This window comes from Mercurialis annua, linkage group LG1-X, assembly GCF_937616625.2.
Source record: "Mercurialis annua linkage group LG1-X, ddMerAnnu1.2, whole genome shotgun sequence".
Taxonomy (NCBI): Eukaryota; Viridiplantae; Streptophyta; class Magnoliopsida; order Malpighiales; family Euphorbiaceae; genus Mercurialis; species Mercurialis annua.
Genome location: NC_065570.1, coordinates 67997863 through 68010250, shown reverse-complemented (window position 1 = coordinate 68010250; position 12388 = coordinate 67997863). Strand labels below are relative to the sequence as shown.

Here is a 12388-nt window from a genome sequence, read left to right as displayed (position 1 = left end):
GTCGTTGGATTAGTATTTTCTATAGTTTTTGTGGGTTCGTCTTATAAATTTAAACTTTTAAATTATAGTAATAATATAAATTTAATATATCTTAGGAACAATATAATGAAAGCACAATGCGGTGTAGGCCTAGGGGTGTAAATGAACCGAGCCGTTCGCGAGCAGCTCGGTGTTCGGCTCGATAAGAGCTCGGTTCATGTTCGTTCGTATTCTAAACGAACCGAGCTCGAACTTGATTTTATGTTCGTTAATATAAACGAGCCGAACATGAACATAGTGGTGTTCGGCTCGTTTATGTTCGCGAACAGCTCGAATAAGAGTTCATAAACAAGCTCGTGAACGAGCTCGCACTACTAGAAATCAGGCGTTTAGCGACGGATTTTTTCGTCGCTAAATGCCTAAAATCCGTCGCTAATTGATATTAGCGACGGATTACCGACGGACTCCGTCGGTGGATTTCTGGTCGCAAAATTTTTTACCGACAGAAAAAAAATTAGCGACGGATTTAAAAAAAATTAGCGACGGAATTTAGCGACGGATTTTAATCCTTCGCTAATTTTTTAAAATTAAAAAAAAAATTAATTAAAATTGGAAAATGAAATTTTATTTAATCAATAGCCCACCGTAACCCGCTCACCCGCGATATACCACACACTGTCACCCACCAACAATCCTCGCAATCGACCTAACTTCCCAGTAGGTCACCCATCATTGAATTGCTCCCATCAAAAGCTTTTTAACTTTGGAGTTTCCCCGCGCGCAGCTCCATCTTAACCAACTCAAACTCTTATTACATATGTATGTATATTATATTTAAATATAACTAAAATGAGGAAATATTTACTCTCGTAATTTATATACTCCCACATTATAAAATAATTATTTTTCATACAAATTATTTTTTAAATAAATAATTAATAAATAATTATTTTAATAATTATTTTAATAATTATTTTAAATAAAAACAATTAATTAATTAATTTTTAATAGTTAATTATTTTTAATAATTACTTATTTTTAATAAATAAATATTTGTAATTAATAAATATTTTTTTAATAAAATAGGACTTTTAGCGACGGATAATTTAATCCGTCGCTAAAAGTTAGACATTAGCGACGAATTAAACTATCCGTCGCTAATTGATATACTTTTAGCGACGGATTCTAAAATCCGTCGCTAAAAGTGCATTTTTTTTTGGCGGGATTCATCCCGCCAAATTTAGCGACGGAAATTTTTAGTTGGATTTAGCGACGGATTTAAAATCCGTCGCTAAATCCGTCGGTAATTTTCATTTTAGCGACGGATTTAAAATCCGTCGCTAAAATCCGTCGCGATTAAGCAGTTTTCTAGTAGTGTCGATTAAGAGTTCGTAAACAAGTTCGTGAACGAACTCGTATATAGTTCACGAACAAGCTCGTTTAAAAACTCGATTAGGTGTTCGAGAACTAACTCATATTTAGATTAATTTGTATAATTATGTTTCTAATTTATTCAGCTCATATTCGTGAACGAATTCGATTAGATTGATTTTAATTTATTCAGCTCATATTCGTGTTTGTTCGTTTAAAAGTTCGTGTTCGTTTGTTTATCCGTTAAACGAGCGGACTCATGAATGAGCTCGTTCAGTACTTATCGAGTTCGTTCGCGAGCTTGTTCGTGAACGAGCTCGTTTAGTACTTATCGAGCTCGTTCGTGAGCTCGTTCGCGAACTTGTTCGTGTAGCGGCTAAACGAACGAACACGAGCTGAACACGAACCGAACATGAATACTATAAAATTTAAACGAACCGAACATGAACACTCTGTTCAAAGCTCGGCTGAACATGAACCGAACATGAACACCTTGTTCGCTAAACGAGCCGAACATGAACACTCCAAAGCTCGGCTCGGCTCGGTTCATTTACACCCCTAGGTGTAGCCTAGTGAATAGGACACCCGTCATGTTTAAGTGAATTTGAGAGAATTTCAATCTTAAATAACATAATTTTTTCAACTAACTACAATCTTAAATTTAATATGTGCAGTATTACCTCTACAGGTTACCTCTACGGGTTAACTCAGTTGGTTCCAAATGTGGACCATAAACAAGGGGACTAAATTACATCGCAAGTTCGAATTCCATATTCCACAAAATGAAACTTGTTAAAAGCATTTGTGGATGAGTTATTAAAGGCACGTATTAAATGGAAAATCCGAACGATGAAATGCCGTAATTAGCCTCCCCGGATATTTATCCAGACAATTGGGCTCCGCCAGGTTCCCTCGTCACCCAAAGAAGAAAACATATGTACAGTATTGAAGGTCCAATCAACTGAGGTGTGAAATAGAACTAACATATCAATTGAATGTTAGTTGGTACAAAAATCACTTACCGATAGTTTGACTTAATTTATACAAAATAGAATAAAATGAATTAATTGATGCCAGTATAATTGGTATTAAAATTGAAATTTAAGGAATAAAAAATACTCCCTCAATTCCAATTGAGTTTTCCACTTTGAGAAATTTTTTTTTCCAAAACTCTTGTTTACTTTTAATAAGTAACTAACTTTTATACTCAATTTTTTTATATTACCCCTATTTAAAATCCACTAATGAGTAAATTAAAAATTAAATTGCAAGTGATCCCTATATTAAATAGGGCTATGACAAGAAAAATAAGGAAATTTTTATAAAACCATTAAACAATACTGTTAAACTGTGTAATAAAAAGAAAGTGAACAACTCTATTAGGACGGAGTGAGTAGTTAATTAATGAGTTAATCCATTAAAGAAATAGGAAATGAGAGTTCAAATGTCATTAATGGTCAGTCTGAGTATCTGTGGCAGAAGCCGCCCAACTTGAAACATGCATTAATCAATGAAAAAGTTAGAATAAATACTCTATTTTTAGAAATAATTTGACTTCATACCTCAATAAAGAAAAAATAGAGAAAATATATTACCATTTTAATGTTTTTATTTTTTTACTTTAAAATATATTTATATTAATAATTATACCTACTATTTATTAATTTTTTGCTCTAAATATATTTTCTTTACTCTAATCATGTTTTTCCTCTCTCCTCTCTCCTCATCCTCCTCTTTTTCTTATTTTTTTTCATCTTCTTATTTTCTGGTTCTTTTTTCTTCTTCTTTATGTTTCTTTCCTTATTTATTTTTTTCTTTACTTCGCCGCCGTTTCTTCATCGCTCCTCTGCCGTTCTTTCATCGCTCCGCCGCCGTTACTTCGGCGCTCCCCGTTTTTTATATTTAATTTTGGCAATTTTTTAATACGATTTATTTTAATTTTCAGATCTAATAAATTACTCTTGAATTTTCTCATTTTTAGATCTAAAAAATTGCATTAAAAACGATTTTATGCACAAAAATAAATTTTCTGCAAAAAAAACATCTTCTGATTATCATATGAGTATCATCACTGCATTATCATGTGACTATCATAACACTGCAGATAAAATTAATTTTTTTTATTAAAAACAGTCTCTGATTATCATGTTATTATCACTATATTATCATTTCGTTATCATAACAGTGAAGAAAAAAAACAGCCTCTGATTATCATGTTGTTATCGCTATATTATCATATAACAATGCAGTATGATAACTAGATGATAATGAAGTTTGATAAGGTTATGATAATTGGATGATAATGTACATGAAAATATAATTATAAAAAGATTCATGATACCGGTGATAACCAAATGATAATTAAATAATAAAGTTATGATAATAGTATGATAATATGATACCTATATGAAAAACAATACATAAAAATTATGATAACGAGATGATAATGTGAAGATAATACTATGATAAGGTTCTTATTGATAATAAAATGATATTAGTATGATGATATGATACCTGCATGAAAAGAAAATACAGAAAAATTATGATAACGAGATGATAATATTCTGCTACATACGATACTCATAATGGCATGATAATAAAATGACAATGCAATATTAATAATTATATGATAAGGTGAAACTGTGATAATCATATGATAATGTAATACTGTGATAATCATATGATAATATGATTTTGTCTAATATTATCTAGCATTATCATCACATTATCATATAATAATCTGCTATATAGGATACTGATAATGATATGATAATAAGATGTCAATGCAATATCATACACTGATAATTTCATGCTAAGTTGAAGCTGTGATAATCATATGATAATGTGATATAGTGATAATCATATGATAAGGTGATAATGTGATTTTGTCTTATATTATCCACCAGTATCATCACATAATAATCTGCTATATATGATAATCAGATGACAATGCAAATGATACACTGATAATTACATGCTAAAATGAAACTGTGATAATTATATGATAAAATGATACAGTGATAATCATATGATAATGTGATACTGTTATTTTTTATTTAGTTCATACAATTTTTGAAAATACTATTAATATAATAAAATATTTAAATAGTAGTATATATTTTTAAATTATAAAATATTTAATAATACTGAAATAAATAAAATAAAAAAAAATATTGTATTTATTGGTAATTTATAATAGGCATGTTTATTAATTTAAAGTATGCAGAAATAAAGAGTACTTAATTTATAAATGTTTGAAAAAAGTTTGGAACAAGTAAACAAAATAAAAGTTTGAAAAAGAAAAAGAAACGTCAGATATGTGAGGTATGTGGAGAGAGAGAGAAAGAGAGAAATAGAGTGAGAAAGTATAGTGTGTCAGAGAAGCCTATTACATAGGTAAAGTAAAATTTTAATAAATTGGACACGGAGAGTAAAAATATTAGAATGGCCAAATTATGAAATATTTTTGTTGACTTTTTCTTATTGAGGTAGAAATTTAAATTATTTTCTTTTTTTAGATAAATACATAAATCTCTCTTAATCAATCATTGCAAGTGAGTGTTGGACACTGCACTTTGCATCTTCAGAGGGCATGGGTTCGACCCACCCCTCTGCCAGCCAGTTGACTGAAAATGAATTTTTAAAAATACTAACACCTAACACCTAATTTAGTGTAATTCTATCTTTAATTAAAAAAAAAAATCAATCATTTAAAATTCAGAGAGTGGGGAAACTTTTAAATACAGGCGTGTTGCTTTCAATTGACTTGCAATGGACTCGACTACTGCAAAGAAATCCCATATCAAATCTTTCTTAACCGTAACCTCCATCCATGGCTTCTCAAATTCTCTTGCTTACTCTATCTTTAATTATTTACTCTCCCTTCTTATCCTCTTCAGCTTCCATTTATTCTTTAACCAAAGCCTCATCTTTATCTGTACACAACACAAATGATTTTTTAATTTCCCCACAAGCCAGTTTCCTTGCCGGATTCTTCCCCGTCGGCGACAATGCCTACTCCTTTGCCGTATGGTTCAACGAACCACTATGCGGCAACAACTGTACTGTCGTTTGGACGGCAAATCGCGACAAACCCGTTAACGGGAAAAAATCCCAGTTATCTCTGCTAAAATCCGGCAATCTGATCTTATCAGATGCCGATCAACTCACCGTTTGGGCTACCAATACCATTTCAGAAACTTCCGTTGACTTATATCTTGAGGAAAACGGCAATCTTGTTTTAAAGAACTTAAACGGCGTCGTACTCTGGCAAAGTTTCGATTTTCCGACGAACACTATTCTTCCTCTTCAGCCTATTACCAAGAATTGGCCGCTTGTTTCGTCGAGAAGTGAAAGTAATTACAGTTCAGGTTTCTTTAAGCTTTATTTCGATACTGATAATGTTCTTCGTCTTCTTTATGATGGTACGGAGACTTCAAGTATATACTGGCCGGATCCTGAGCTTTTAAGCTGGGAAGCTGACAGGTCTAGTTATAATAATAGTAGAGTTGCTTATTTTGATTATTTGGGCAATTTTAATTCTACTGATGGTTTCACTTTTTCGTCTGCGGATTATGGAATTCGATTACAGAGAAGGCTGACTATTGATTTCGATGGAAATCTTCGATTGTACAGTCGAAAAAATCGGAATAATCGATGGAGTGTTTCATGGCAAGCTACGTCTCAACCGTGTAGGATTCATGGGATTTGTGGACCGAACAGTGTCTGTAGTTATGATCCTTATTATGGTAGGACTTGTTCTTGTCTTGAAGGGTACAAGATGAAGGATGCGGGTGACTGGTCTTTGGGTTGTGAGTCTGAATTCAATGATGATTTATGTTCGGGAAATGAGTTCACTTTCCGTCGGCTTACTCATGTCGAGTTTTATGGGTATGATTTCGTTTTCCGTTCTAATTATACGTTAGATATGTGCAAAAAAGTATGCTTGCAGAGATGTGATTGTTTAGGCTTTCAATTCAAATTCATCAAGCATGATTATCCTAGTAATGTTCCTTATTGTTTCGCGAAATCTTCGTTGCTTAACGGACATCATTCACCGAATTTCGAAGGTGATCTTTACTTGAAAGTGCCTAAAAGAAGTCGTTCGTCTGTCAAAAAGTTCAGTCTAGATTGCTCGGTTGATGTTGTCAAGCAGAGTGATAGAGTGTATACCAAACACCATGAAAATGGATCATTGGAGTTTGTCGTTTGGTTTGCTTTAATTTTTGGGATGATAGAGTTGATTGTTATTTTCCTGGTATGGTGTTTATTGATTAAAACCCACCAGAAAACAGGAGCAATTAGAGCAGGCTACCTTCAAATTGCGACAGGCTTTCGAAAATTCAGCTACGATGAGCTGAAAAAGGCGACTCGAGGTTTCAGAGAAGAGATTGGAAGAGGAGCAGGAGGAATTGTATACAAAGGCATATTATCCGATAATCGAGTAGCAGCGATAAAGAGGCTAACCATAAATGAAGCAGAGCAAGGAGAAGCAGAATTCCGAGCAGAAGTTAGCGTCATTGGCAAGCTTAATCATATGAACTTAATCGAAATGTGGGGATATTGCGCTGAAGCAAATTACCGACTTGTCGTTTACAAGTACATGGAGAATGGATCTTTATCTGAAAACCTCTCAGCTAAAAGACTCGAATGGAAGAAGAGACACGGCATTGCATTAGGTACGGCCAAAGGCCTCGCGTATCTACACGAAGAGTGCTTAGAGTGGATTCTACACTGCGACGTTAAGCCGCAGAACATACTATTGGATAGTGATTACGAGGCAAAGGTATCGGATTTCGGACTGTCACATCCATTGAAAAGAGATAGCCATGAAAGTTCAAGATTGTCGAAAGTAAGAGGAACAAGAGGGTATATTGCTCCAGAGTGGGTGCTTAATCTTCCGATCACATCAAAAGTCGACGTTTATAGCTACGGAATGGTGTTGTTGGAGATAGTAACTGGAAAGAGCCCAACAGATGACAGAGGGCTGGTAAAATGGGTGAGAGGAAATATTGATAGCAGCTCTGAACTCTGGATGGAGAAGATTGTTGATGTTAACTTGGAAAGCAAGTATGACAAGAAACAAATGGAGATTCTTGTTGGAGTAGCTTTAAAATGTGTTGATGAAGACAGAGATGAAAGACCCACCATGAAACAAGTTGTTGAAATGCTTCTACAAGACGGAAAAAACTGTGCTAAATCTTTCCCATCATTCAGCAGAACTGATTCTGGGCCAGGCCCATCCGTGCCTGGGCAAGTTCAGACGGGATCAATTGGGCCCGGATAGATTCGGACTGGGACCAACCGAGCTTGACTCTTTAATATACAACTTCGTTCCATCTATAAATTAGATTTATACGGGATGAGCCCAGGCATACTTGAAATTTTTTTGGTCCGGTTCAAATTGGACGGGCTTGGACGGACCTAGACGGATATCCAAATCCATGCACGGATCTTTCTACTGTGTGATGTTCTTATGCTTCTAAATTTAGATTAACTACGGTAGATTATAAAATATGCATATAGTGATTGTTAATTAGGCAGACATGTGATGTTAGTTTGGTGAAACCGTTGAAGCCTTAATATATTTTTTTTTTTGAGAGAGAAGCCTTAATATTTTATTTGCTTCAATTAGCACTATAAATTTATTCAATTTACAAATAGATTTATCTAAAATTTATTTGACATAAACATATAAATTCTACAAAACTAAAAAAGTTAAAATTAGTAAATGAACTTTTAAATAAGTTAAATACTATTACATTTATTTGAATCAAAAGCACCATGCATATTCTGGAAATGACTTGGACAATACTGAGACAAAACTAAACCCTGATTTAAATGAGGTTTGAAGTGTGTCAATTCCAAAATGAAGATTGAATTCTTGGAATGCCTGCATTTGCCTGCCAAAATGAAGATTCAATTCTTGGAGTCCCTGAATACATTTCAGCCGAATCTTGAGACGACGTAGACATACTGTTCAACTTTTTGCAAATATCTTCAACAATTTCATCAATAAGTTTGGACTCAGGCCTAGCAATCCGATAAATACATACATCAATATTACTATCAGTCTTTTACAGAAGAAACTAACATATGCACAACTTAAAAAATTTAGCGTTGGAGTTGAAACTCTATAAATTAGCACCCTTATTTTAAGACCATTAAAATTTATAAACGCAACGTGATATTAATTAAATGATAAATTATATGTTAATAATTTATATATTTATAGATAAATTTATAATAAAGTAATTACTTTTTAAATGAAGTATCCAATTTACAAAACATACTTAATCTCCCACAATAGAGCCTCCTTCACAAAACGGGACTATTAAAGCGAATCACATTGAATAATCTCATGTTGAACTATGAGAAAACAATGCCACAAGTTTTTATAATGATACAACAAAATTAGAGATGAGATTCAAGGCGACATTGATTTCAACAATAATAGACAATTGAGTTATCTATCTATCTATACTATATATAAAAGCACGGATGGGGGGGGGACAGGCAAATTTACGCTAACGTCCTTAAAATTAATTAATTAAAATATTAACTAAATTAGCGTACTTCTAATATATCTAGAACACTAACTAAGTTAAACTACCTCTAATATATCTAACTAATCCTAATATGATTAATTGATAATACTAATTAGATTATATAAATCGGACAACATGTAAAACTAAATTAGAGTACTCCTAATATATCTAGAAAACTAACCAAAGTTAAACTACCTGTAATATATCTAAAATACTAACTAGGTTAAACTAATCCTAATATGATTAGTTAATAATGCTAATTAGATTATATAAACCGGACAACATGTAAACACATGCTTTTAAGTTTTAAGTGTTTGAAAGGTATTTAACTTCCATTGCTTTATTGGTTTACGTAGTAAAATTATAAACATACTGAAAAAACAATTATTTAACCACTAATAATAGCAATGTCAACATTATAATTTCATATTTAGTTATTAGGTCATATAAATAATTTGCTTTTGTGTTTGATGCAAATTTAGGATTGTTGTCATTTGATAATTAAAGTTAGAATTTAATTTAATAAAAACTCTAATTAATTTAATATTAATTATATATAGAATGTATTAATATAATTATAATAAATGTAATACGTAAATTCTTGATTATCTATAATTTCCTATAATTAATGTATAATAATATAATCGACAAACACTATATAAACCATTTATACTTTGTGTAAATTTGTCTATTTTTCATAATTTTTATTGTTTGCTTAGACTACATACTTTTTTAAGTTATTCATTACTATCTCTTTTAAGTTAAATGTTTTAGATATTTTAATTAATAATATATAATTTTATTTGTATATTCTCTTATTATATTGAATAATATTTTTTTAAAAAAAGTTTTTTTATTTACTACTTCAATATAATAATTGGCCCCTTGAAAATTTTAATTAGTCTACTAATAAACTTTAATTATTTATATTATTTTTAATTAAAAATTAAACAATCGTTCGCGTGTCACATTACGAGCCACGTGCGTAGCACGTAAGACAATACTAGTTTTTCAAAAAGTCTTCATAAATCATGCATGTATCATATACTTTCTTCGTTCCAAAATAATTGTTTATCTGCTATTTTTACACAATTTAAAAAACACAATTAATATACTAAATTTTTATAAATTTATCTTTATTTTCTATTATACTCTTATTAAATGCTATGACTAATTCACTTTTTTGAGATAATGGAAATAAATAGTGAACTTTAAATAAGAGCAATATAGGAAGTTTAATTTTAAAGATTGTGATTTATTAAAAATGGGCAAATATTTAGGATAAAAAAAGTGGACAATTGTTTTAGATAGGAAGGAATATAATGTATAAAGAATTATTAATCAATATTTAATATGGGATTTATATGAGTAATCGGAAATGAATTATCTTATAATTTTAGCAAATTATTAGTTTGACACATTATTCTGAGTTTAGCAACATAATTTTTTTAATTCTATGATTAAATTGATAAAAATATCTTAAAAAATAGGGAAGTTTAGAAGAATACCTAAAAAACTAAAATATTTGTAAATTTACCTCAAAAACTGAAAGTTTATAAGCGTACCTAAAAAAAAAAAATATTTATTTTTTTACTCCGCAATTTATTTTTTTACTCCGCAGTTTCAAACGGTTTCAAATACAATTTCTAATAGAGTTTCAAACGGTGTATAACGGTTTCATACAGTTTCAAAAAACACAATTTGAAACTGTTTTATAAAATCGTTTCAAGTAGAGTTTCTAATAGAGTTTCAAACGGTTTCAAATAGAGTTTCAAACGGTTTATAACGGTTTCATAAAAATAGAGTTTCAAACGTTTTAAATACAGTTTCTAATAGAGTTTCAAATAGTTTATAACAGAGTATTTTTAAAAAACTTTGACATTTTTGAAACAGTTTATAATACAGTTTCAAACAGTTTAAAAAAAACGGAGTATTTTTACAAAAAATTTCAGGGTAAAAAAATAAATTTCGGAGTCAAAAAATAAATTTTTCGAAAAAAAAGGTAGACACATAATTTTTCAAAAAACGGAGTATTTTTACAAATATTTTGAAAAACGGAGTATTTTCTGCAAATTTCTCTAAAAAATAATTTTGATAGTTTGGTCTATGAGTTTTTTGCGAGTCCAATAATTAGATCTAAACAATTAAGATAAAAGATTCAATTGATAAAATAAAATATATTTTAGTCTTTTATCTTATTTTGATATAAAAAGTTAGTCCGTAAATGAAGAAAGATTATAAAAAAATTTAAGGAATTATCTATCCTATTTAATAAAAATTTGTAAATCATTATCAAAATAGTTTTATTATCATAGAAGATTTTCTAAAAATGATTTTTTCATAGATTATGCTTATCAATTTTATGAAAATTATTTGAACCATATTATACATCATGATTCATAAATAAAGATAGGAATGATTTAAAAAGATGAGAAATTTCAAATTTGTATTACCTAATAACAAGAGAATCCCAACCAGATAAATTAGCAGCTTCACTCAAAGCATTTCTCCAACTTTTCTGTCTGGCAATACTAAAACTCACCTCATGCCTACAAAATGCATCTCCATAACTCCCTTTCTGCTCACCAACATTATTCGGATCAACGCCGTAAAAAACAGGCAAAACCATTTGATTTTTCATATTCTTGCATTCAATTATCTTCACCAATTCATCCAAACACCATGCTGAATATGCATAATTTTCCGAGAAAATCACGACAGAGATCGCTGCTTCTTCTATCAGTTTCAAAAGCGTTGGCGAAATCTCTGATCCTCTTTCGAGTTCGTAATCTATGAATGTTTTTATTTGTTTTCTTTGCAAGGAAGAATAGAGATGGCTTGTGAAACTGTTACGAGTGTCTGTACCTCTGAAACTCAGGAAAACTTGGAACTTGGCATGAGTTGAGGAAGCCATTGGGATTTAGGTTTGTCTTTTTGTTATTTCTGTACATTAAAATTGGCAGGCGATTAATGTATTATACCATTATTCATGAGCACGTTGACCAGATTAATTTAGATTACCAACTATCTCCATATTTTATGGTTGCTTTATCTTAATATTTCCATTGATGACTTTTGCCTATGAGTTGCAACATTTTAGCTCAAATCATGTGTTTTGGGTTTGACAATAGGTATTATCTGGCCCTCTCTATTATTACGCAAATTTGAAATCAAACTTTGCTGCTTCTTTTTTTGGTCCAAAAGGTCAACTCTACATTTTTATTCTTATTAAGGCTACATTTCTTAAAAATAACAATAATTTACTGTTGAAGCCAGCGGCGAAACGAGGACTCAAATTTAAGAGGGTCGAAATTTTCACTTTCGGCTATTTAGGAAAATGAAACGACAGTAAACACGGTTTTAATATGGTAACTTATACTTGTAGGGGCAGTTTGTAGAGGCGGTCTACAAGAAAAATATCTTTAATATCTTCTTTTTTTAAAAAACCTAATGTCTTAAAAGAACTCGACCTTTTATCCCCTTTCAATCCT

At 30.9% G+C, this 12388-nt stretch overlaps 2 protein-coding genes across 2 annotated transcripts; one reads left to right on the top strand and one right to left on the bottom strand.

Moving 5' to 3' along the window:
• Positions 1-5066: 5066 nt before the first annotated feature.
• On the top strand, positions 5067-7956 carry LOC126664316 (putative receptor protein kinase ZmPK1). Its single transcript, XM_050356658.2, has one exon. The coding sequence runs from the start codon at positions 5183-5185 to the stop codon at positions 7634-7636; it is 2454 nt and encodes an 817-aa protein (XP_050212615.1). The 5' UTR covers positions 5067-5182; the 3' UTR covers positions 7637-7956.
• A 107-nt stretch (positions 7957-8063) lies between these two features.
• LOC126680533 (disease resistance protein RPV1-like) lies at positions 8064-11811 on the bottom strand. Its single transcript, XM_050375671.1, has 2 exons — positions 11351-11811; positions 8064-8382 (listed from the first exon to the last, which is right to left on the bottom strand). Exons 1-2 carry the CDS (start codon positions 11809-11811, stop codon positions 8208-8210), a joined length of 636 nt encoding a protein of 211 aa, XP_050231628.1. The 3' UTR covers positions 8064-8207.
• Positions 11812-12388: the final 577 nt, after the last annotated feature.

Bases quoted from the DNA above. Each gene is read 5' to 3' on its own strand.
- LOC126664316 (XM_050356658.2), top strand. From the start codon at position 5,183: ATGGCTTCTCAAATTCTCTTGCTTACTCTATCTTTAATTATTTACTCT.
- LOC126680533 (XM_050375671.1), bottom strand. From the start codon at position 11,811: ATGGCTTCCTCAACTCATGCCAAGTTCCAAGTTTTCCTGAGTTTCAGA. The intron at 8,383-11,350 runs GTAATACAAATT...TCGGATTGCTAG, and splicing joins TGGGATTCTCTTGTTATTAG to GCCTGAGTCCAAACTTATTG.